This window comes from Brachyistius frenatus, unplaced genomic scaffold (genome assembly GCF_029030835.1).
Source record: "Brachyistius frenatus isolate BFR_SWC_R1_liver_20210118 unplaced genomic scaffold, ASM2903083v1 Contig_59, whole genome shotgun sequence".
Classification (NCBI taxonomy): domain Eukaryota; kingdom Metazoa; phylum Chordata; class Actinopteri; family Embiotocidae; genus Brachyistius; species Brachyistius frenatus.
Window position 1 is genome coordinate 192,690 of NW_027210658.1, and position 25,417 is coordinate 218,106.

Here is a 25,417-nt window from a genome sequence, read left to right on the forward strand (position 1 = left end):
CCTTTTCCTGATCACTGCTTCCTGAGTGTGTTCCTGCTGCCTCTTACAATTTTGAATCATTTTACATGTAGCGTACCCGGCGACAGATGGTGATGGCACTTCAACTGATGATTCAGCTAATCTCATTCATTTAAACAAACTTAAATTCACAACTCTGTTTAAAAAAATACATAACTCATCTTAACATAACTGGATCTGACCAATCTGATTGGAAACCTGCCGATACTATGTCCCGCCCAGCGATAGCTGTAACCTGACTGCAACACAGGCCTGTCAATCAAACAGACACGCCCCCCAAAACAGGTCTTTTTGAATCTTCTTTTCTAATGAATGAGGGATTATTTTCAGATGGACCTCCAGAAAACTAATAAGAAGGAGTGACTTTAGCTAACAACACCGAGATAACTGATGGACACATTTTATTCACTTTGGATTTGATGAGAGAAGTTGAATGGGAGTCTATGGAGCCGGAGGCTTTTTGGAGCCGACCTCTAGTGGTACTGGGTGGTATTGCAGCTGAAGACACTTCTGCATCAGAACCGTTTTACAGACCTGGAAGCTACGAACTCTTTTATAAACAGTCTGTGGTTCCATTTCACCCGACAGGAAACTAAGCGAGTGACTTTCAAACTAAAAGCGTCTAAAAAGGAAAGCAGCAAACAAGACTGTGAACTCATAAGTATGGAAAAGTACAAAATAAAATTGCAGGATTAACTGTAACAAGGCCATCCTTAACTAGAAACAACACATCTATTGGGTTATTTACGCTACACTTGGCTATAGGAAAGTCAAGCTGGATACAAACACAATGTACTGACGGATGTAAAAATGGAAACTCACAACATGTGGAAGACATCTGATGAATAGCTGCCTAAGCAAACTGGTTGTACAGTGTGTGTTTGTGTGCATGGATACAAGAGCAACAGCATTGTGTTACTGCACCATCAGTCAGCGGCACTTTTCTCAGGTCTTACTGACACAGTGTCTGTCTTTGAATGTGAAATGATAATCTCTCAATTACAGCTGGATGTATCACATTATCTCTTCCATTCATCCTCTCCTGCCTTGTCTCTGTGTCTCGTGCAGCGTGGGTGGGCTCCCTCTCCATGGGGATGATCTTCTTCTGCTCTCCCATCGTCAGCGTCTTCACCGACATGCTCGGCTGCAGGGTCACGGCAGTAGGGGGCGCTGCTGTCGGCCTGGTCGGACTGCTGGCCAGCTCCTTTGTTTCGTAAGGAAGCTTCTTGTTAATTTGTTTGTTAATTCCACGTATCATCACATCACAGCATACGTTATACATGACACCTACTTTTACAGTTATTGGGATGATGAGCAACTTCAGTCCTCAGTTAGCTAACAGATTTAGCTGACATTTTATAATGCACGTATGTTAAAAGAGTTCAACTTTCGAATTTGAATAACAAATCTGAGTGTGTAAGATGCAAACTCCACCTGATAGTCTTATAAAACATGTGTCCACTGCAGATGTAGCAACCGTTCACGTGGCTTCAAACCTGTGGCGACACATTATTATCAAGTGTTCAGTAACTGTTAATTGGAGGAGTTATAGTAGGAACTGGTAAAAAAAACCCATTGATAAACACTAAAAATGTCCACACCTGCCTTTAACTACATTACCACCACCTTTTATTTCAAAGGGCTGAAATGAAGTGTCGACAGTAAACTTTATATTTTGGAAACACGTTTGCTGAGTTAAGCAGATCTCCCAGAACGAAGCATACCCCTCCTGCATTTTATTGTGACTCTGTGGGTAAGAGGCTCTGCTCTAACACTCTGTCGTTAATCATTTCCCAGAATCTCCCTCTGATCAACATGAGGAAACGCTCACACAAGCATACAGAAATAACTGATTCGAAGAAAGCAGCGAGCGCGGCGCCGTCACGCTCTTGTCACTTTTGTGAGCACTAAATTGTCAGTTGAATTCCAGCTTATCAAGTGAGTGTCAGACAGCATTTCACAAACGGCAGACGGACGGCCGCGTTCTTCAGCTCACAGTAAAAGGTGCAAAATATCAGTAGTATATACATAGTCATGAGATTTCACTATTCCTCATTTTCTAAAGCTGAGACTGAGAATTTTTTTTATTTGATTTATGTACCCTGAACACAATTTTGAAAGTAACTTAGAAGACTTTACTACACTCATTTTTTCCTCAATAAATACATTTCATGTAATTTGCCGAAGTTTAAATACCTTAAAGACAAGAGAACTTTTCTCAATTTTGCTGAAGTTTTATTTGTTTCAGAAATTAGCATTTATTGTACAAAAAAAACACCTTTAACTTTTCTTCCAAGCCACCGCCGCAAGAACTGATGCTAAACCAGGATCTGACTGTCTGTATGTCTTTGTGGACTTGTTGTGAACCAGCTGAGCGTCAGAAGGCAGTAGAGTGATGTATGGTGTGGTTGTGCTGCCTCCAGGTCCCTGGGGCCGCTCTACTTCACCTACGGCATCGTGTTCGCCTGCGGCTGTTCCTTCGCCTACCAGCCCAGCCTGGTCATCCTGGGCCACTACTTCAAGAAGCGCCTGGGTCTGGTGAACGGCATCGTGACGGCCGGCAGCAGCATCTTCACCATCACTCTGCCCTTCGTGCTGTCGAGCCTGCTGGAGAAAGTGGGCCTCCAGAACACCATGCGCGTCCTCTGCATCCTCATGTTTATTGTGATGCTGGCCGGCTTCACCTACAAACCCCTGCTGCCCGTCAAACCCACTCACTCCCAACCCGGCGTCTCCCGCTTGAGGCAGATATTCAACGTCAAGATCTGGAAGTCTTGGGGATATCGCATCTGGGCCTTCGGCATCCCTGCAGCGCTCTACGGCTACTTTGTGCCTTATGTCCACCTGGTAAGTTGGTGTTGTTTTGGTCTGTCATCTGCTGTCTCAGTCAAATTGGATTAGAACGACATTCAGACATATTGTGCGGTTATGTGCTGTTTGTGTTACTGGATCCCCCTTCCCTCTCTCCCCCTCCCCAGACACACACACACACACACACACACACACACACACACACACACACACACACACACACACACACACACACACACACACACACACACACACACACACACACACACACACACACACACACACACCTCTGGGCCAAAGATCGTTTGGATGACAAATAGCAACACGTAAATGCCAACAGGGGAATGCCGTGGTGTGATTTCCCAGTATCCATAGTCCCATTTTTTGGATCTGCTTTCTTGGCACGAGAGAGGAAGAAGGTCAAGAGGTGAGTCAGGGAGCTTCAACAACATGGGTATCAGAACACTCAGAGCAGTGTGAGGTTCAGGAAAGTGAAGGATGAAAGGAGGGGAAGCTGAAACCGCAACCAGAGGGTTCAGTTGGTTCGTGATGGTACAGAATGTCTCTGAAAGATACAGTTTAATATGAATGTATCAGGTTGTCTTCATTTGATTAGCATGATTTATATGAAGCAAGTGTTATATAAGTAAAGATTATTATTATTATTATTATTATTATTATTATTATTAAATACTGTACCTGAATCTGTGTTTTTGTTCCTGATGTAGACACTGTGCAGGAAGATAATACTGTTCTTGATGAGCAGTATATCAGATCCAGTTGAAACATCATCCATGTGCTCATCTTCTTAAAAGATTATTTTCTTCTGGTCAGCTGCACACCTTTTGGGGCTAGATTTTCTTTCACTTAAAGGGAAAGTTCACCAATATCATGAAAAAGTCACTTACCTCTTCCTTTCCCAAATAACAGTTTCTGGAAATCAGAATCAGAAATCTTTATTTTTATTGTAAAGCGAAATTGAAAACAACACAAAACAGACCAAGTCGGTGCAACACAGGGAAAATATAAGAAATAGATGCGATATAAAAATACAAATACAATATGAAATGTAAAAAAGGTAAATAGACATACAGTAGATGCGTGTTTGAGCAACCCAGATGTGTGCAGGTAGTGCAGCTGGTAAATAGTGTGTACCGGATTGCATACATGGGAACACAAACTAAATCCTAATCACCTCCAGAGTACTGACATGGAGACCAACTGATGAACTAAAATCAGTCTGATACTTTAAATGCTTTCATTAGGGTGATGGTGTTTACCTGATGGTATAATAACCGGGCATTTACAACCCTGGACACAAAACTACATCACAACAGCCTCCCAACGCATCATGTGGTCCTGGTGGACGCTGCCAAATATGACAGCAGGATTCAGTCTGCAGCTCTCGTTTCAGTCCACACAGTTCTGTCAACAGGTGTCACTTTCCCTCAATTAGTTTTTATTCCCGGTATAAACGGGAAACCGACTCCTTCTTGTGAGGGCTGCAGAGCAGAGAGGCTGGATGTGACGGCGACCCAGGAGGTGACTGTTTATTTGGACACGATGACTGTTTTTGGAGGGAGATCGGCCTGTGTTTTCCCAACGCTTCTCCTGTGTCTGCTACTCAGACTGGGACACCGCGGGGGCTTGGCTGGAGCCTCAGCGCCTCTCCGGGCCCGACAGCCCCGGATCGTGTTCCCCCTCCCTGACCTTAAAGCTGAGCCTCAGCCTTGTTACACAGCAGGGGAAGAAGAAGAGGGAAAACACATGGGTCAAACAGCAGAGTGCAGACTTTCAGGAAGACAGGCCTATCAAAACCAACCCACTCTCTCTCTCTCTGTGTGTGTGTGTGTGTGTGTGTGTGTGTGTGTGTGTGTGTGTGTGTGTGTGTGTGTGTGTGTGTGTGTGTGTGTGTGTGTGTGTGTGTGTGTGTGTGTGTGTGTGTGTGTGTGTGTGTGTGTGTGTTTGTCAGAACTAAGTGCTGATCGCAGCCTTTTAGAGGAGCACTGCCCCAGATCCACGTCTGTTTTTCAAATCAAGCCGTACATATCTGGAGATTATAAAAGAGTGAAGTCCAATGTGGGACACGCACGCACACACACACACACACACACACACACACACACACACACACACACACACACACACACACACACACACACACACACACACACACACACACACACACACACACACACACACACACACACACACTTATCCTCATATTATGTTTGCTCTGTTAGTGCGTTAATCTAAATTGTGTCGGTACATTTCCAAAAGCAGATGAAGAACATTATAAAGTGTGCTGCTCTCCCGTGAACAGATGATGCGTGTTCTCCCTGAGCCGACTCTGAACTCTTTTCTTTAGAAAGCAGCCTCTCTTTTTGAAACGGCTTGTTTGGTGTTTAATGAGGAGCACCTGCAGGGTGTGTGGGCTGGAGGAGGGCTGATGTTTAATGACCATTAGTAGGGCCAAGAGGAGCGATCAGAGAGGTGGGATGGAGCACCGTGAGGCTCTGAAGGGGAAAGTTCTCCCTCAAACACGATCAGCTGCAGTATTTCTCTACATGTCCTCAGTCACTGCTCCAGCTGGTTACTCCACAGTTAACTGCATGTCGCATGCCGTGTTAATTCCAGCAACTATCCTTGTTTTCCACATCGACTCGTCCCAGACGCAGCAGCACAGGTGTTACTCAGAACTTTAATGACGCTTAATGGAACACAGCAATCATTAATGTTATTAATGATTAATGACACCTGTGAATTCTGTTAGAGAGTCCATAAAGGAAAGATAAAGGCTGTGCTCCAAATGAAGTACTTTCATCAGCAAATGCACCATTTCCTCCTGTCGGAGCAGCATTCACCAAAACCTTGACTGCTCAGATATTTAGTTTTGTTTGTTTGTTTTTTAAAACAATGAGGAAAGTTATTGAAAGTCACACTATTGATTTGTTGTTTTTGTTCTTTTCATTCTTGTCAATAAGAAATAATGATAGAGACACCATTAGCTTTATTCTTTAACAAATGATAAATTCAAACCAAACTAGTGACAGAAACAGAAATGAGTCTTTTTTTCTGCCACAGCGTCATTTTCATGCTGCTACTCAACACACACACACACACACACACACACACACACACACACACACACACACACACACACACACACACACACACACACACACACACACACACACACATTGAGCCTGTGACAGAAACAGAAATGAGTCTTTTTTTCTGCCACAGCGTCATTTTCATGCTGCTACTCAACACACACACACACACACACACACACACACACACACACACACACACACACACACACACACACACACACACACACACACACACACACACACACACACACACACATTGAGCCTGCAGCATTGCTTTTTGGATGCAAGAATTCCCTCTGAGCAGGACACTCCTGAATGTGACCTGGTACCATGTCACCATGTCATCCTGGTACCATGGTACCAACAACATGTCTGCCTGATTGATGCAGTACGGAGCCGGAGGACACATCACTGTGTTTAGAACAGTTATCATTTTGTGAAATCCCTCGTCAGGCTGCCAAACCCTTCCAACCCTCACACCCTGAGTTCTGCAGAATACCAACCATCCCGTGCAATTAGAGAATCACATCCTCAACACAACACATTCAGTGAACTTCCCCGTTTTCACAACCGTGTGCCTCTGGAGGAGAATAATGTTGTGTTGATAACTGCTGTTGGGACAGGTTAGTGGCCTCCACACCACTTTAATTAATATGAGGTTGGTTTGAAGGGAAAAAATACAAGATGTTTGAACTTCACATACAGGACTGTGCTTTAACGGCTCTCAAAAGAAATCTAATCGATCAAGTAAAGAATTATTTAAACTTGGTTAAAAACTAAAAATCTATGTTCACTAGAACAACACCAGTTTCATATAATAGAATAAATGCACTGTAATCTCTACATTGAAATATGGAGATTGTACTCATTCTGCTGCATTACTGTTTCAAACGTTGTACTAGTGTTCCAGATGTAGTACTTGTGTTCCAGATGTTGTACTTGTGTTCCAGATGTTGTACTTGTGTTCTAGGTGTTGTACTGCAGCTGTTCCTGAACACAAAGTGTTTCTTTTCCACTGCTGCTGCTGGACAGAAGAATCAGTGTGTTTATTGAGTGTTAAACAGAGGACACAAAAACACTCTGAATTCTGGGTAAAATAATTAAAGCTGCAGATATTTTGGAGGGTGATGTGTTCACATGATGACGTCATTTCCTGTCAGTGCAGAACAGCAGTGATTAAAATAGCACTACTCGGTTAACATTACTGCTCTACACAGTAAGAGTCCTGACATGGAAGAACTATTTGTTGGGGTAGTGAAGGAAAGACCTCATTTGGAACTCAGCATTAAACCACCGGATACCAAGAACCAAGAAAGCTTACAATGTAATTCAAATGAAAACTTACTATCCTATTTGCCTCAACTCTTAACACGTCTTGGTGAATTCAAAGTCATCAACCATGATGTCAGTCAAAGGTTAACGGTGCTTAGTTCCTACTGATGACTCTGAATTGGTGAAGACTGATTTACTTAATTTGCGCTTTAGGACTGAAGTTAACTGCAGTCTGAGACAGCTGAGTTTATCGCGTTCATTTATTGTCATCAGATGAAACACGTGGAGGAGCGCTTTGGACCAGAAACCAATAAAGAAATTCTGCTCATGTGCATCGGCATCACGTCCTTCGTGGGCCGTCTGATCTTCGGCATCGTGGCGGACTACATTGACGGAGTCAACAAGGTGTTCTTGCAGGTGAGTGTTCAGCCGCAACGGTCAAAAGAGCAGATTTTCCATATAAATGTAAAAGGGGGACTGAAACAGCAATTAAATAGCCATCCAATGCTGAAACAGGATAAGTGAGGATCCCTAATGGGTCTTTAGATTTAAGGCAGTTAAAGGACTTCAAAAGTCAAATTTTATATTGAAAAAAATTCCTGAATTTAGAAACAATGCAAAGAGCATGTATAATGTACACTGCTCCAAAAAAATAAAAGGAACACTTAAACAACACAATGTAACTCAGGGGTGGGCAATTATTTTTTCCATGGGGCCACATGAGAAACAGAAAATATTGTGGCGGGTCAGGCCAAAAGGCTGAACTCAATTCTGCATAATATTAATTATATTTCTTTATAAAAGCAGTATATAGCATTGTTTTGACAAGCTGGTAAGACTGGTAAGAGTACTGCATGTTATGTCAGAATCAACCAAAGGGCCACATGTGGCCCGCGGGCCACACAATGCCCAGGTCTGATGTAACTCCAAGTCAATCACACTTCTGGGAAATCAACCTGTCCAGTTCGGAAGCAACACTGATTGTGAATCAATTTCATCTGCTGTTGTGCAAATGGAACAGACAACAGGTGGAAATGAGGCAATTAGCAAGACAACCCTATAAAGGAACAGTTCTGCAGGTGGTGACCACAGACCATTTCTCTGTCCTCATCCTTTCTGGATGATTTTTGGTCACTTTTGCATTTTGCCAGTGCCCTCACCACTAGAGGTAGCATGAGGCGGTGTCTACAACCCACAGAAGCTGCTCAGGTAGTGCAGCTCATCCAGGATGGCACATCAATGCACGCTGTGGCAAGAAGGTTTGCTGTGTCTGTCAGCACAGTGTCAAGAGCACGGAGGAGATACCAGGAGACAGGCCGGTACACCAGGAGACGTGGAGGGGTCCGTAGGAGGACAACAACCCAGCAGCAGGACCGCTATCTGCTCCTTTGTGCGAGGAGGAACAGGAGGAGTGCTGCCAGAGCCCTACAAAATAACCTCCAGCAGGCCACTAATGTGCATGTTTCTGCTCAAACTGTCAGAAACAGACTCCATGAGGGTGGTACGAGGGCCCGACGTCCACAAGTGGGGCCTGTGCTTACAGCCCAACACCGTGCAGGGCGATCGGCATTTGCCAGAGAACACCAAGATTGGCAGCTTCTCCGTCGGCGCCCTGTGCTCTTCACGGATGAGAGCAGGTTCACACTGAGCACACGTGACAGACATGACGGAGTCTGGAGACGCCGTGGAGAACGTTCTGCTGCCTGCAACATCCTCCAACGTGACCGGTTTGGTGGTGGGTCAGCGATGGTCTGGGGAGGCATTTCTTTGGAGGGCCGCACAGCCCCCCCACTGCCATTAGGTCCCGGGATGAGATCCTCAGACCCATTGTAAGACCAGATGCTGGTGCAGTGGGCCCTGGGTTCCTTCTGATGCATGACAATGCTCGGCCTCATGTGGCTGGAGTGTGTCAGCAGTTCCTGCATGATGAAGGCATTGATGCTATGGACCGGCCTGCCTGTTCCCCAGACCTGAATCCAATCCAGCACATCTGGGACATCGTGTCTCGTTCCATCCACCAATGCCACGTCCACCACAGACTGTCCAGGAGTTGACTGATGCTTTGATCCAGGTCTGGGAGGAGATCCCATTGTAGGGAGTGATACAGGCACGTGGAGGCCACACACACTACTGAGCCTCATTTTGACTTGTCTTGGGGAATTTCCATAGAAGTTGGATCAGCCTGTGATCTGATTTTTCCACTTTTATTTTGAGTATGGTTCTGAATCCAGACCTCCATGGGATAATGATTTTGATTTCCATTGATCATTCTTACGTTATTTTGTCCTCAACACATTCCACTATGTAATGAATAAAGATTTTCAACTGGAATATTTCATTCATTGAGATCTAGGATGTGTTGTTTAAGTGTTCCCTTTATTTTTTTGAGCAGTGTATAAATATTGCAAAATCTTATAAATTTAGGATAAGAAATTGTGTTATTATCATAAATAAAAATGGTCAGATTAAGAATAGAAGAAAGTGATAAACATTTTAATTATGATATGGTGGATTTGCATCTAATTTTTAACCAAAAGTGATGTTGTGATTGGTTCACAACAAATCATCCACCTCTAATGTGGGTTGGTTCATTCTGGCTGTTCGATTTTCTCAATAAATTTGATTTCAACTATGCAGATACACCATAAAACTCAAAGCTGAAGTCCAAACTAATTCGAATTTGGAAAGAAACTTCCCTGAAACCGAAACGTAAACAAATTAAAATGATATTATAAAGATGAATAAAGCACGTCACCCCCTCTGCTAGGTGACGTCCTTCTTCATCATCGGCATCATGTCCATGATGATCCCGCTGTGCCATATCTTCGGCGGGCTGATCGCCGTGTGCCTGCTGATGGGTCTGTTCGACGGCTGCTTCATCTGCATCATGGCCCCCATCGCCTTCGAGCTGGTCGGGTCCGAAGATGTGTCGCAGGCCATCGGCTTCCTGCTGGGCCTCATGTCCGTGCCCATGATTGTTGGGCCCCCGATTGCAGGTAAAACAGGAGTGAACCACAAACCGTGTTCATGCTCAACGGGCTGCTGCTATATGCAGTATATGATATTTATGTTTACACCATACTGATTACTGACCATGTTCAAGATATGATGAAGCAGTTTAGGGCCTTTTAATGACGTGCTGAGTTGCTAAGATGCTCTTTGTTATATCATAACTTTGTTTTCATAAATTGGATTCATCAAAGTCATAAATTACAAATTATGTGTTTGTCTTCTCAGTCAAATCAGTCTTTCCTAATAATTCACAGCAAGTTCAAACATCTGTTGCAGGTGGAGCAGTTTTTAACTGTTTCTGCAGCAGTACAGGTTTTATTTTATACCTTTTATATCAACATATATTCTCTGTTTATAGAACATGTCATTCTCTGCTGTAGGTCTTGCTATAATAAGATACAAAAGTGATAATTTTCCAAGTACGAATGATGCAGTTTTAGAATATACCAACGATAACAAACATGGCTGCATTCTTCGTCACCATCCAGAGATCCAGAGGAGAGTCCTCTCGCTCACACAGATATTAATACAGAAGGTCCTTTGCCCCATCTAGTGTTCATTTGGCCTCTTCTTTGGTCCTGAATGTGCAGATTTAAATCACAAACACACATACAGTAAACTTATTCCAGCCAAAGTTGTTTACATATTAAAGAAACATTGGAAAATATGAGATGTTTGTAACACCTGTAACGTGAAGGCTCCTGTGTTTCCCACGATATTTGGATATCAGGAACATCAGCTCATGTGAGCTTCATGTGCAGAGAGCCTGTACAGTCTTCAAGTCAAGGAATTCACTTTCCTTACAGAGACAAAGAGTGTGTGTGACTAGTCATACTCGTTGTGCTCTCCTGCTCCAGAGAGGTCAGAGGTCACAGTCGAGGAACTTGTAACAAGTTAGTGCTGGCAGACTTGAACATCCCTAAACAAAGATTGTCTCTAGAAACATCTGCAAACAAAGCATGTGACAGGAGAGAGTGATTCTGCAGGAAGTTGACAACATGCGCTGGATAAACCTGCTGACTGTGAATCTGTTGATGTGCAGCAGGTGAAGGACTTATTAAGACTTCATTCGTCATCTGAATTTGTATTTGAATCATTTCCATTCATCGGTATAGAATCAGCTGCATGAAACAAACTGAAACGTCGCTAACTTTCCGTCTCTTGTTTCCCGTCCTCTCGTCGTTCTTCTGCCGTGATTTAATGGCACATAAGTTTAGCTGTTTATCTCCAGGAGCTTAACTTCTAATATTTAACCGACTGCATTTTGTTGAACATTTATTGACATGAACATCATGGATTAAGCTGCAAAGTCAAAATTTTAAGCCAAATGAAAAAGGAAAGTCGAATAAGTTGGAAGAGAAGATTTGTTGATTTTCAGCAAAAGGAGGGCGGTCGAAGGTGTGAACCAGTCTGGTTCCTCCTCAGAGAACCGTTTACAGTCGTTCCATCCTACCGGGCGGAGACCTCGGATTCATTTTAACCAATCAGCATGCGCCGAAACCAAGAAAAGGCTCCAAGAAAAAGATCAATTAAACATTCATTACACTCTTCAGATGTTGAACCAAACGGCTTTAATTCAACTTTCACTTTTACCTGCAGTTTTCTGACCCCAGCTGGAGTCCAACTAACGTCGGTATTGTTTCTCCCTGTGTCTGGGTCAGGGTCTCTGAGGGACACGCTGGGCCGCTACGACGAGGCCTTCTACCTGGCCGGTATCCCCCCGATGATCGGAGGGGCCCTGCTGTGTCTGATACCCTGGGTCGAGGCCAAGCGCAAGAGGGCCGAGAAGGAGGAGGCCGCCGGCAAGGAGGCGGACGTCACCGAGAAGATGATGGAGCACGAGAAGGCTCAGGCAGACACGCCGCACAAAACCGGAGAGTCTGTCCTCTGAGGGCCCCGAACAGACTGACAGAGGGACACGTGGGGTCAGACAGAGGCGGCTACTGACTGCAGGTTAACATGCTGTGTGTGTGTTTGTAGCCACGATTGTAATTACAACTTTCAGTAGGAGAATGTCAGGAAATTCCAAAGCGATGAAACATATCAGACAGTTGTAGCTTGAAGTAGAGTTTAACATGGATGTGATGCTGAAGAACTATGCATTCGACTGAACTAATCTTACAGCAGGCACACTTGAAATTTTAAATGAAAATGGGGAAAAACTGCACATTTTATTTTGTCACGACTGAAAGAAGGCAGGCTGTGCTTTTTTTTTTTATAAATGCAGCGTGAAAGCTGCTGACTCGGTCTTCAGCCAGCCTCTCTGCCAAAACCAGACGATCAGCTGCGTTCTCAGTGGTTATGCAATCTTACATTATTCTCTATAATCAGTTCAGCAGTACCATTCAGTTTTAGATGTAGAAAAGTGTCATAAAAAGAACATGTATGATGTTAGGATGTATGATGATGGGAACTTTGTTCTGTCTCAGTGCAAAGTGAACTGGTATGTTGAACTTTTCTCCTCAAACCTGCCATCTTTATTTTGTCCAGTGTGCAGTCACACGTTCTCTTCTCAGTCTTAAAGAGCCAAAACTATCAAGATCCAGATGAAATCTGTTCGTAGTGTTTTAAAGGGACAAACAGAGAAGTGCTCTCTCTGTAAAGGTGCTCTGATACGTGAAGGGATGCAGTTCAAGGAAGCACAATGAATTACATCCCGTCAGAAATGATGACACATGGTCTCATGACAAGCAGCTCTGATCCAGGAAACATGATCTTTTATTGAACGGACTGTACCTGACAACTCCAGGTTTCCCATGATGCACCACTAAAGCCCAATACTGTATAAACTAAAACCAAAGAGACCTGAAGGGGACTCCAGCATCATCATCTACTCCTGAGGCCCCGCTGTGTGGAGGGTCCCCGAGCTACAGTTTTATTGGATCAATTAATGTTATTGGGTTTAAAAGTAGCTGTAATGAACCTACACAGAGCCTAGAGGGAATCGGGGGAGCCGGAGGTCTATTGGGGCCCCTTCATGAGTAAATTTGCTGCTCTGACCGATTTAGCTGCTTGTAAAGAAACTGAAAAACCTCTTCAGTGTTTTACATTTACATCTTCAAATAACCTGTTTGACATTTTGGAAAATGCTCTTGTGCTGGTTGTATTGTTGCCACTTTCATGTCTGTCTGTTAAACATATGGCAGCTGGTTCGCTTAGTTTAGCATCAGGACTGGAAACAGGGAAACGCTTCGGCCCTGCCCGACCAAAGCAGAAACAGCTTTGAGCTCCTCTAACGCTCAGTAATTATTAAGTTCTATTTCTTTTGTTTAATCGCTGCAAAAACAAAACAAAACAGCTACACAATTTGTTTGTTTGTTTCCCAAAATGTCAAACTATTCCTTTACAGTGACACTGAGCCAGCACACCCTCATTCTGACCGTAGTGTGGAGTCATAAGGAACAGACCTACGTTGTGTACCTGTGTGGATTTACTATATTAATTATCACTGATCAGCATTTCTTTGAAACCAGTGGTGAGAGTTGTTTTCTGTAATTTGGTCGGATGGTTTGAGAACATACCGTTGTACATTTACAAAGTCCCGACTCTGCTTAAATGCCTTAATATGACGAGGTCAAGGTCACAGAGCAGCTGTCGTCATGTCAACAACACATCACCTGCTCGGACCGATGGCCTCTGAAAGGACCAAAAGAACCAAGCCAGAAACGAGCAGTAATGCATATTTTGTCCCTCGGTAGTGTAGAAAATGTTATGACACATTCACCATCAGTATTTTATTGTCTCCTCTTTGAAATGAACTATGAGTATACGTCTGAGTAATCATTGATAGATGTGACCATCAGTCCAGTTAAGTCCAGTGGATCATTAACTCAGTTCCTGAACCTTTGGTAGAAGGGTGTTTGTTTTATGTTTTCGTATGGTATTTATTTCGTAGTGCTGATGGAAGATGTTACCGTGATTGACGGGCCTTCACCCAAAGCATTAATTTTATTTACAGAAGACCAAAATGTATTGAAATGAAGATGGCTGCAAGTGTTGTTAATCCTGTTTGCTTGCCGTCCTTCGTGCCCCTGGTACACCTGCAGCCTACAGGTAGCGTCAGTGAACCGTCTGAACATGTCACTCATCCGTCTGTCGCTGCTGACAGTGACAGGTGGTTGTTTTTTTGGGGGGGGAGACTCAAAGACCTTTTTGGATATCAGCGCAGCATCGTAGAACTGCTGTGGGTCGGTGCGTTTTTTTCCCCCCTCTGCAGACCTGTGACACAGTCTACCTCAGATGATAGTCCACCTCCGCCCCTGTCTGGACCACCCGTCCTCGTCCCCGCATCAGAGGCAGGACGTGGGACCAGAGACGCTGCCAAGTCTTCGTTTCGTCCTCGCTTTTGAAAGCTTTTCTCATTTAATGAAGCCGTTGCTGCTCAGAGCCACGAATGCCTTTTTTTGTATGCAAGAAGTCAAACTTTAGAGCGTTTACATCTTCCTATCTAAATACACATTTTCATTGTTTCTTAATGATATATCTTTATAGCACACTTTATTTTTTTGTGCCATTATAGTGCCTCACGCAATCTCTTGTTGCCATACATGCATTTAAATGTTTTATTATGCTTATTGATTACTTTTACTTATTAATTTAATGTAGCTGTTGCTTCATTGGTGCTTCTTGTAATGATCTGTGCCATCCAAAGACATTATGAAAAAAATGTCATCATTTATTTGTATTGAGGGACTTTTGGCCAAAAGCTTTGAGGCAAACTGCATTGAGTTTACACACAAGTGTTTTCTGTGCGTGTCGTGTGGACGGAGGCTCGACGTGGGAAACAGAGTGTGAAGGGTTCTGGGGGAGTTCACCTGCCCCAATGTTTGGAACATTTTACTGTTTATTTGCTGTTATTATGTCGTCATCCAGTCCAACAACAGGCTTTATTCAGGATGTCCGTGTGTGTCAATGCATTCGGTGCATCTTTTGCTACTTTCATCACACCTTTGCATATTTTTTTGGTCCTTATTTCAGTTTCCTTTACCCTGAATTTGAATGCATGTTTTTTTTGTGAATGTATGTAAACACAATCAGATTAAAACTTTTTCAAGACAGTAAAAAAAAAGATATAAAAAATGTTCAGTGACTTTCTCCTGATTTATCTGTGTGTGTGTGTGTGTGTGTGTGTGTGTGTGTGTGTGTGTGTGTGTGTGTGTGTGTGTGTGTGTGTGTGGTAACCAGTGAAGGGAGAGGAGGAGGAGGAGCGGAGTAGTGTGAGTGAATTTAGGAGGTTAAAGACCAGTCGAGCTGCTGCATTCTGGATGAGCCGCAGAGGTCGGATGGTACTAACAGGTAGACCTGCCAGGAGGGAGTTACAGTAGTCCAGACGTGAGATGACCAGAACCTGGACCGGAACCTGGACCGGAACCTGGACCAGTGGTCAGAGACATGAAGTGGAGTTACAGTGAGGTTAGATGTGGAGCAGTTTCTGGTGAAATATAGTCCAGGTGGTTACCGGCTTTGTGAGTAGGAGGGAAAGGACTGAGTGAGACAGCAAAGGAAGACAGTAAGAGCAAAAGGTCAGATGACTTCTCAGTCTGGATGTTAAAGTCACCCAGAAGGACAAGTGGAGGATCATTTTCTGGGAAGTTTGACAGGAGGACGTCTAATTCGTCCAAGAAATCTTCCAAAGGACCTGGAGGACGGTAGAGGACAACAATGTTTAATTGTACCGGATGAGGAACTGTCACAGCATGAAACTCAAGAGACAGTGGGGTAGGAAGTGGAAGTGGGTACAGAGAAAACCTGTCTCTAGATTTTGTCCCTACTTCTCTTGGAGAGTATTTTTTACCTCAAACGGTAGAAAGTGAAATAGAACTTAGTCCTTAATAGAATTGGAAATAAAAGACCAACAGTTTAACTCTAAACTTGTTGTCTTTGACTCACAGTTACTTGAGTGAAAACAAGAATCCAATCACAAACAATTCCAGCTACCAGAAAACATACAAGCTTCAGCAGTCCAGATATCCTAAAACAGCAGATGCAATAATAAACTTTAGCAGAGAAGCATATTTAAAGATTATACTTTGCCTTAGTTCAAGTGATCCAGCTGTATGTAGTCCTCCAAAAGTCAAAATGCACACTTGACCCATATTCAATGAGAGTGGAAGACTGACCTTAATTTAGTCTCTCAGGAATTCTTCCCATGCTCTGTATCTCTGCATGCTTTTACCAGGTTGCACCAGAGTTGTCCGTCTTCCTGAGGAGAGCCGGATTTTTCAGCGGTCTGAGAGGACGTGCCGCCTGAGGGGGTCAACCCGGTGAACTAATATTGTCCGCGCATGAGGCGACCCAGGAGGTAATGAATGTGTGGAGATCCACTGGGATTGGGATGTCACATGTTCAGTGTTACTGTTCATCACGTCACATGCAGTAAATGTTTCACCCTGTAAGTCACCCAGAGATCTTGCAGTCTATATTTTATATAGTTATAGTGGAGGAAAGTAACTGAGCACAGTTGTGATGCAAATGCCGCACGTAATTATAATTTAATAGCATCGTGACTGCACGACATTTCACAGGGTAATGTACTTTTATTGCATTATGTTTATCTGACAGCTATTGTTACCACCAAAGACATTTTTCTCTTTATATGTACAAAATATAAAACTGTTTATGGAGTGCCAACGCATCAGTATCAATAATCCATTGATATAGCATCCTATAATTTTGGACTGACATTTTCCATGAGGAGGACTTCTGTAAAAGTATGAATTGGACTTGTAAAGAAATATCAATACAAAATATTGATTATAGGCTCATAATTGTTGACATACTGGAATTTAAAAAAAAATTTTTTTTTTTTTTTTTACCATAAATAAAATTGGTCAGATAATTCCAGGAGATATGTTCTCTTCCTGTGACACAGATTCATAATATTTGTATGAAGTACTAACACAGTGACCTCCTCTCAACTTCGGTTATGGCTTTATTTTTTTGTCTGAACATGGTCCAGACACTAGAGGGCGCCATTTTCACCCACTGCCAGGCTACTACTACTTCCTGCAGCCTGATTATCTTTAACGCGTCAGCTGAATCAGAATCAGAGAGGCAAAAAAATAAAAGAAGTCTTACTTTGTTCGAAATTCAGGATACCAAGAACGTCAACGAACGACTGAAATGACTGCACAAGAGAGACATGGCCTGTTGTTGGGAGATATTTGTTCCAAGGGGTTCATCAGGGGACATGTTAAGGAGTCCAAACGGGACTTTTTCACAGCAGACATTTTCCTTGTCATAGCAGGAAGTGATGACATTAAATAACCACTGCATTTCGTTGAGGTGAACATCTTTGTGATGTATAGTGCAACTCACTTTCATGATTTACTAGGACACTTAATGGGACTAAACCATCAATGTTAGTGAGCTGCAATGCATATGTGTTCAGGGGAATTTGAAGTAAAAGATGGATCTGCTGTGTCATCTCACATTTGTTGCATCTAACGAATACGATATGAAGAAATGTTCAGCAAAAGCTACGACGACCCACAATCTCAGCCACCTTTAAAAAGCGCACGCACTGCCTGCTTACGGTTTAATTCAGAAACAAAATTATTATTTGAGATAAAAAAAAAATCCTTTCAATGAAATGACCGGGATTTTATTCCAGCAGCCATCCCATGTTCTTGTGCGTCACTCAGAAGGCAGTTGAATTTTTTCCAAACACCGGGTGGGCATCGTACCGAATAGACGATCTGTGCGAGATCAGGTGTTGACGTATGGAGGAGGTCCGCGGCTGCAGCGGTGGTTCTCCGCCGGCATCCTCCGAACCGTGCAGCCGTTTCACCGATGACTGACTTCGTTACAGCCGTTTAACCAGCGGGAACCGTCAACCGGGAGGCGCCGGAAAGGGACGAGGTCGCCGACAAAAGCTTATCAGTCGACTATCGCTGTTTTCCTCGGCCGATAAACAGCGCACTTTCACCTCCCCCCTCTCCCCCAGCGCGCGCGCGCGGTGATAAAAGTGACAGGTATGTCTTCGGCTGCCGCGCGAGACGCCGCCGTTAAAAAGAAGCACGTTCGCTTCGCCAGCATAGAGGACGACGACGACAACGAGGACCAGGAGGACACCCTGTTTGACAAGCGGAAGGACACCGGCCGGGGGCTGAAGAGCGCGCTGAAGGCGGTCAAGAGGACGTCGAAACCGGGATGCGAGGACCGGGTGGAGGTGGTCGGCGGAGGAAGGGGCGGACATGGCGCGTGCGGCCGCTGGATAGTCACCCTCGCGCTCTGTGCGTCCTTCCTGGGCTTGGTAAATGTCAGCAGTGAATGAGGGCCTTCCCTTTATCAAGGAGAATTTGGAAATGTATTCGTGTATTAATTCATATTGCTCCTGACAACCAGATATGTAACGTTAGTTGGGGGAGCTAGTGAGCATAGCAAACACCGATTTACATTTGAATTACATCCACTCTTTAACTAGTGATTATAAAAGCACAACTAGATAAACACACACTCATTCAAACGTCACTGTTATTCTAACCAACGAGGTGAGCGTTCAGTCAATAGTTGTATTGTTCAGGCAGATTTCCAGTTAGTTGAAGTGAATCCTTCCCGGATGCGAGTTTCATCAAAGTACAAATTGTAAAACCTGTAACACTTGCTCTTCAAGCTTTCTGTCCACATCAGATTACTGACACCTGTCTTCATACACCTGTCTGCATACACCTGCCTGCATACACCTGTCTGCATACACCTGTCTGCATACACCTGCCTGCATACACCTGTCTGCATACACCTGTCTGCATACACTGTCTGCATACACCTGTCTGCATACACCTGCCTGCATACACCTGCCTGCATACACCTGTCTGCATACACCTGTCTGCATACACCAGCATACACCTGCCTGCATACACCTGCCTGCATACACCTGCCTGCATACACCTGTCTGCATACACCTGCCTGCATACACCTGTCTGCATACACCTGTCTGCATACACCAGCATACACCTGTCTGCATACACCTGCATACATCTGCATACACCTGCCTGCATACACATGCTCACTTCTGCCATGTCAGCATTTTTGCTTTCATTTTCACTTGGAAAGCTTTAACTCACACAGTACCGACATGTAAAAAATACTCCCAGTATGAGTAAAAGTATGAGCAGAAAAACTTAGTCCAAGTATTCAATTAAAAGTACTGGTGTGCTTTACTGATATTGTTATATATGAATGAATTGCAGTGCAGCATCAGTGTGTTGCTGTTGTGGACAAAGTTCTGCTACTGAAATTAGCTTTCAGACTTTTTCTGTATTCTTAATTTTGGGTCCATTTATTAAAATGAAGAAGAAAAGCTAAAAGGGAAGTTTATTTGGTGAAACTGACTCATCTGAAATGTGACCCCGACCACACACTGCTGTTGGAAACCATCCGTTTAATCTTTAATCATGTGTTATAGTCTAAGAGCGTGTTTTATCATTCGGTGTTAAATCTTCCTCACAAAAGTAACTAAAGCACTCGAATAAATGCAGTGAAGTGGAAGTATAAGGTAGCATCAATGGAAATATTCAAGTACCTTCAAATTGTACTTAAGTCAGTTACAACTGATCCAGGTTGAAAAAAACCAAGAGCTTCCTGCACAAATGAGCGTTTCTCTACCAGTAAACATCCTGGTCTGTCAGCACGTTTATGATGGAGGAAAAAGGTTCCACTCAAAAACAGTGTTTCAATCCACCAAAACCTCAGATCGTTGATCTATGACAACTTAGGGCGCCAGATGATAGACCTTGGTCGGCCACGTGACCTTGGTCGGCTAGTCGGTCACGTGACCTTAGACGTGACCTTAGTCGGTACGTGACCTTAGTCGGTGACGTGACCTTAGTCGGTGACGTGACCTTAGTCGGTACGTGACCTTAGTCGGTGACGTGACCTTAGTCGGTAACGTGACCTTAGTCGGTGACGTGACCTTAGTCGGTACGTGACCTTAGTCGGTGACGTGACCTTAGTCGGTACGTGACCTTAGTCGGTGACGTGACCTTAGTCGGTGACGTGACCTTAGTCGGTGACGTGACCTTAGTCGGTACGTGACCTTAGTCGGTACGTGACCTTAGTCGGTACGTGACCTTAGTCGGTGACGTGACCTTAGTCGGTGACGTGACCTAAGTCGGTACGTGACCTTAGTCGGTACGTGACCTTAGTCGGTGACGTGACCTTAGTCGGTACGTGACCTTAGCCGGTACGTGACCTTAGTTGGTGACGTGACCTTTCATGTCAGAGATCTGCTCCTCTCGTGGCGGGCCTTGAACCTCCGTCTTGTTTTTCCAGGGGATGAGTATCTCCATCCTCGGCCCCACGTTCGAGGACCTGGCTGTGAACGTGAAGAAGAACATCAGCAACATCTCCTACATCTTCGTGGGCCGCTCGGCGGGCTACATCGGTGGATCCCTCGTAGGAGGAGTCCTCTTCGACTGCATGGACCCTCATCTCCTGCTAGGTAACCTTCATCTCCTGCTGGGAGGACTCCTCCTCCCTGGTGGGAGGGGACCTCCTCATCGTGTCGACCCCCTGCTGTGTTCGTGGCAGGTGAACGTTCTCCGGAGGTTTCCCGACTCTTCACTCGTTGGTCTCGTTGTGTTGCAGGTTTCTCGATGCTGGTCACAGCGTTTGGAATGTGCGCCATCCCGTTCTGTAAGCAGGCGCTGCTGCTCACCGCCTTCATGTCCAGCATCGGCATGTCCATGGGGGTCCTGGACACGGGTGAGACAGACACTTGTCCTGCTGGTTGAAGAGTAGAGTAAATCCCCGTCATTGTTCAGATGATGGAATCGGTGAGGTGCTGTTTGCCCTCCTGCCGCGCTGCCGCGACAGCCAGACAGAATACAGTCGCAGTTCATCATGTGCGCAACCAAATCCGTCAATAAGGGACACCGCGTAAAGAGTTTATTGAACACATGTTGAACAAATAGTTATTCACACTATTGTTCGTATAAAAAAAATACGGATTAGAGCAACATAAAACGACCAAACTAATCGGAGGCGCGTGTTTTGGGTTCAAACCCTCAGAGAAGCCACTTCCTGCTGAGGCATCTGTAACCTGATCAGTACACGGGTCATTGATGATCGCACCAAATAGGGGAGGGGCTGTATCGGCTGCCGCCGAGTGTCTGCGGGGTCCGTGCATGCTCGGCTTTAAAATAAAAAAATAAAAAACGTTTTTCGTAGCGCGTCATGGGACATCGTGCATAAAAAGCCGACGTTCCAAAGAGCAGGAAAAGCTTCCTGAAAGCATCACGAACACACACTTCATCTTTTACTTGCCTCCGAATGAACGGGCGAGCTCAAGGTCACGACGTGGGAAGTCGTGTGCTCGGCGGTCCGGGGGCTGCGTTGTAAGAACACTGTTGCCAGGCAACAACGGAGAGGGCATTTAAGTAGCCGCAGATGCCAACAACTTAGCCAAGCGGGAAACGCGAGGCTCCAGACGCCGTAGAACTAAAGTTACAATATGAACTGATGTGGATGAGTGACGGGGATTCAGAGTCCCCAGAAGATCCGGTCCCGTTGAGTGTTTGTGTGTTGACGTTGTGCTGGTTGTCTCCTGTCCCGTCAGGCGGCAACGTGCTGATCCTGAACACCTGGGGCGAGCAGGCGGGCCCTCACCTGCAGGCGCTGCACTTCAGCTTCGCCGTCGGGGCCTTCGTGTCCCCGATCGTCGCCAAGCTGCTGTTCAGCCGCGACGAAGGCGGCGCGGCGGTAGCGCAGACCACCTCCGCGCCCCCAGCCGCCGCCGACGCCACCCGGCGGGTCGCCGAGGCCCCCGGCGCCCACGCCGTCCTCCGCTCCGTCCACAGCTGGAGCGGCGCCCTCAAATCCATGTGGGCCTACGTCGTCATCGGCTCCTTCATCCTCCTCACCTCCTTCCTCTTCTTCCTCCTGTACTCCCGCAGCAGCGCGTCGCGCGACAAAGTCCGCCCGGCGTCGGGGAAGCCGCCGGTGGCCAAACATCACACGGCTCTCATCGTCCTGCTCTGCTGCTTCTTCTTCGCCTACGTCGGGGCCGAGGTGGCGTACGGCTCCTTCATCTACACCTTCGCCAGGGACTACGCCCACATGGCCCAGCCGCAGGCCGCCTGGCTGAACTCTCTGTTCTGGGGGACGTTCGCCGCCTGCCGGGGGCTGGCCATCTTCTTTGCGGCCTGCCTGTACCCGGGCACCATGATCCTGCTCAGCCTGGCGGGCTCCACCGTCTCCACGCTCCTGCTCTGCCTCTTCAGCCGCCACACGGTGGCGCTGTGGCTGTGCACCGGCGTCTACGGGGCGTCCATGGCCACCACCTTCCCCGGCGGCATCTCCTGGGTGGAGCAGTACACCGCGGTGACGGGCCGCACGGCGGCGGCCTTCGTGGTGGGCGCGGCGCTGGGGGAGATGGTGCTGCCGGCGCTGGTGGGCGTCCTGCTGGGGGAGTTCCCGGATCAGCCGCTGCTCATGTACCTGTCGCTCGCCACCGCCGCCTTCACCTCCATCCTCTTCCCCGTCATGTGCAAGCTGGCCTCGGCACCCGGCTGCCAGAGCAGGAGGCCTCGCGCCGGGGGCCGACCGGACTCCGACGACAGCGAGTACCGGCGGGCGCTGCTGGACTCTGGAGCCAACGAGGAGGAAGAGGAGGAGGAAGAGGAGAACGAGGCTGATCAGTGGAACGACGCGGACTTCGAAGTCATCGAGATGGACGACGCGTCGAGTCTCATCAATTCACCCAGCAAGGCGTCATCTCCTACGGACATCGCCGGTGTAGCGGGGACCCCCGCCGCGGCGACGGGGGCAACGGGTGGAGCATCTTTGTCAGACACCGTCCCTCTGGTGGGAGACACTCTGGACAGAGAGAAAAGAGACTGAGGGCCCCGCGCTCGTTTGTCCTCATTATTTCTGCGCGGTTCTTCTGATGCACTCCGACTGAGTCGCGTCTCAACTCCAGACTTCCGCAGCATCTTCTGAACTTTGCTGACACCTGCTGATGATGAAGGATCAGGTTTCAGCCCCTCCCCCCCCAGCCCCTCCCCCCTCCACAGTGAGGTCAAAGGTCAGGCTGGAAGTCCCAGAGCTAGTAGGAATCAAGTGCCTTGCTCGAGGACACAAAAAGCAGAGTGGATGAGTTGAACCAGGGATGTCACCCTCTTCATCTCGCTGCCAACGCTGATCTTTAAATGTCTTTTCTTTTCTTTTTTTTTTGCACTACCGGAGTGACGTGACGGCGGGATGAGACGATCGATGTGAAGTTGATTTTGGTTGCACTTTTTTGTAAAGATCAGATGTGTCGTGTGTCCTGTGCTGCTTCTAAATCAGTCGTCACTGTGATCCAGCCGCTGGACTTTCTCAAATCATCGAAAGAAAGAAGGCATTTTAATACATTGACTTTTTATTATATCAATCTCAAACCTCCACCCACAGCAATGTCCATTAAAAACAAACAAAAACACCTCCTTCATTATTATTTTTACATTTCTACAAATACACAGGTCCCGTGTTCAGCTGAACCGGACTCGATGGGAGTTTGAAGACACGTTTGCACAGTGAAATGGAAACTTACAGAAAAACCATATACGCACATGGAAATAACAGACTTCTCATGACATAAATTATCAAAACAGTATTGCAACAGTCCCAGATTTTAAAAAAACTAAGTGAACAGGTTTCCAGTTCCCGTCCTCCGGAGCACGAAGAGTCAAATCTGCCAAAGTGGACATCAGTACAATCAATCAAAGAAACATGGAAACTGGCACCTTTTTTTTTTTTTTTTTTTTTTTTAACAGAATCTGATTGCATTCGTGGCCGGATCTTTAGTCTTTCGTGTTAATGCACAGTGAGATAAGAGATGGAGCTGTACAGCAACTATTTACAGAAGACTTCGGTCGATAGAAAAACGGGGAGAAAAGTCAATTAGTGGTTCGAATGTAGTTTGTCAGGATTTGTAAGGAAGCTCCTTTAAAAAAAAAAAAAAACGACGCCTTCAAACTGCTACGACGAACCTCGACCCCCTCCCTCCTCCCCTTAGATTGGACTGCGTGGCTGCAGTCTGCAGCTTCACTCAGCTCTTAGCAGCTAATGGAGATGGCAGTAAACGAGCATGACGACCAAACACGCCGCCTCGCAGACGGTCTGCACACGCACACAAATACCTGGAGAACAAATAACAGTTACAAGACCGTGAACAACCCAACAGGGTTTAATCAAAGCACCATTTAAACTAGTACAACTGAATGGACAATCAAACACTGGGAGGGGGGGGAAAGGGAAGGGGAGGAGGGGAGGGGAGGGGGGGGGGGGCAGCAATTAGCACCAAATTGAGTCGGAGGCTTCTGGGGAGTCAGGAGCCAATCAGAACTGCTCCAGCAGCTGTCGGAGGTAGGGCGCCTTGGAGAGCTGTCGGTGGACCCGGGACAGCTTGTAGAGGACGGGACAGTCGAGGGACACGCAGGGGACCTGACGCTCTGCACAGCCACTGCAGTTCCTGCAGATCTACGCACACGCACACACACACACACACACACACACACACACACACACAGACAGACACAGAAGTCGTTAAACTCTTTTCTCTTCCTGCTGGGAGTCTAATCTCTGCTCTGAAGGTGTCATCTGAACGACTGACTCCAGCTCAGGGACCAGGTCAAAAGGTCAAAGGTCAGTCTGAACAGAAACCTTTACCTGTTTGACAAGCAGGGAGAATCTCACAGCGAGGCCCCCCGGCAGGCAGGCAGGAGCCTCGGGTCATTTTTCTCTTCCGTCTCCCTCAACAGGAAGTTGGAGAAATGCTGCCGTGACTATTTTTTTATTTTCTTCTGGCACCGACTCAAAAGCCCACTTTAGTTGAAAGGAACACTGAACTGAAGATATGAGCTCACTGTAAATGGGAAGTTAACTCACGACAAGAAATTTTATAATTGTTTACAGTTTTCTGTCAGTGAGACTCATCGCCTTGAATTATTTACCAAATTAAAACCTCCTTCATAAAGTCATGGAAGGGATTTCGACGGGAACCTTCAGCATCTCGGGTGAACAATAGAAACGAAACGAAGCAATGCGACATTTGTGAGCATTTCCGCATCACACGGGTACGTTACATTCAACCGGATGGCCTTACAGGGGAGTTGTGATGTCACAAAGCACAACTTTAAACAGCTTTGAAGTGAGCAGAGACGACGTCCTTTAGGGGACAGGCGCGTTCACGACACAACTCTGTGACA

The 25,417-nt window shown here is 45.9% G+C and overlaps 3 protein-coding genes across 8 annotated transcripts in view; 2 read left to right on the forward strand and 1 right to left on the reverse strand.

Moving 5' to 3' along the window:
* slc16a10 (solute carrier family 16 member 10) overlaps nucleotides 1–15,966 on the forward strand; it is a 40,734-nt gene extending 24,768 nt beyond the window's left edge. The window contains exons 2-7 of one of the 2 annotated variants that reach the window (XR_011311206.1): nucleotides 1,087–1,231; nucleotides 2,442–2,865; nucleotides 7,491–7,634; nucleotides 9,985–10,213; nucleotides 11,891–12,182; nucleotides 15,414–15,966. Coding sequence is in view for 1 of the 2 variants with exons in the window: in XM_069705809.1 (XP_069561910.1) it covers nucleotides 1,087–1,231; nucleotides 2,442–2,865; nucleotides 7,491–7,634; nucleotides 9,985–10,213; nucleotides 11,891–12,120 (1,172 nt within the window). In the remaining variant the exon portion in view is untranslated. Of the gene's footprint in view, nucleotides 1–1,086; nucleotides 1,232–2,441; nucleotides 2,866–7,490; nucleotides 7,635–9,984; nucleotides 10,214–11,890; nucleotides 15,311–15,413 lie in introns of those variants that run through there. The other variant, XM_069705809.1, reaches the window with a different exon arrangement.
* A 34-nt stretch (nucleotides 15,967–16,000) lies between these two features.
* mfsd4b (major facilitator superfamily domain containing 4B) lies at nucleotides 16,001–23,973 on the forward strand. Of its 2 annotated transcripts, none has more exons than XM_069705798.1 (4): nucleotides 16,001–16,530; nucleotides 20,502–20,670; nucleotides 20,817–20,933; nucleotides 21,787–23,973. In XM_069705798.1, exons 2-4 carry the CDS (start codon nucleotides 20,505–20,507, stop codon nucleotides 23,067–23,069), a joined length of 1,566 nt encoding a protein of 521 aa, XP_069561899.1. In that variant the 5' UTR covers nucleotides 16,001–16,530; nucleotides 20,502–20,504; the 3' UTR covers nucleotides 23,070–23,973. The 2 variants fall into 2 exon arrangements, with proteins under 2 accessions (XP_069561899.1, XP_069561897.1); XM_069705796.1 differs by lacking the exon at nucleotides 16,001–16,530 and adding an exon at nucleotides 17,943–18,483.
* Nucleotides 23,385–25,417, reverse strand: part of rev3l (REV3 like, DNA directed polymerase zeta catalytic subunit) — a 68,600-nt gene continuing 66,567 nt past the window's right edge. For all 4 annotated transcript variants that reach the window (XM_069705789.1, XM_069705788.1, XM_069705787.1 and 1 more), the window contains exon 32: nucleotides 23,385–24,689. In XM_069705789.1, coding sequence (XP_069561890.1) covers nucleotides 24,549–24,689 — 141 coding nt within the window. In that variant the 3' untranslated portion in view covers nucleotides 23,385–24,548. The remainder of the gene's footprint in view (nucleotides 24,690–25,417) is intronic.

Bases quoted from the DNA above. Each gene is read 5' to 3' on its own strand.
- mfsd4b (XM_069705796.1), top strand. From the start codon at position 18,205: ATGTCTTCGGCTGCCGCGCGAGACGCCGCCGTTAAAAAGAAGCACGTT. The intron at 18,484-20,501 runs GTAAATGTCAGC...TTGTTTTTCCAG, and splicing joins GTGCGTCCTTCCTGGGCTTG to GGGATGAGTATCTCCATCCT. The intron at 20,671-20,816 runs GTAACCTTCATC...GTTGTGTTGCAG, and splicing joins GGACCCTCATCTCCTGCTAG to GTTTCTCGATGCTGGTCACA.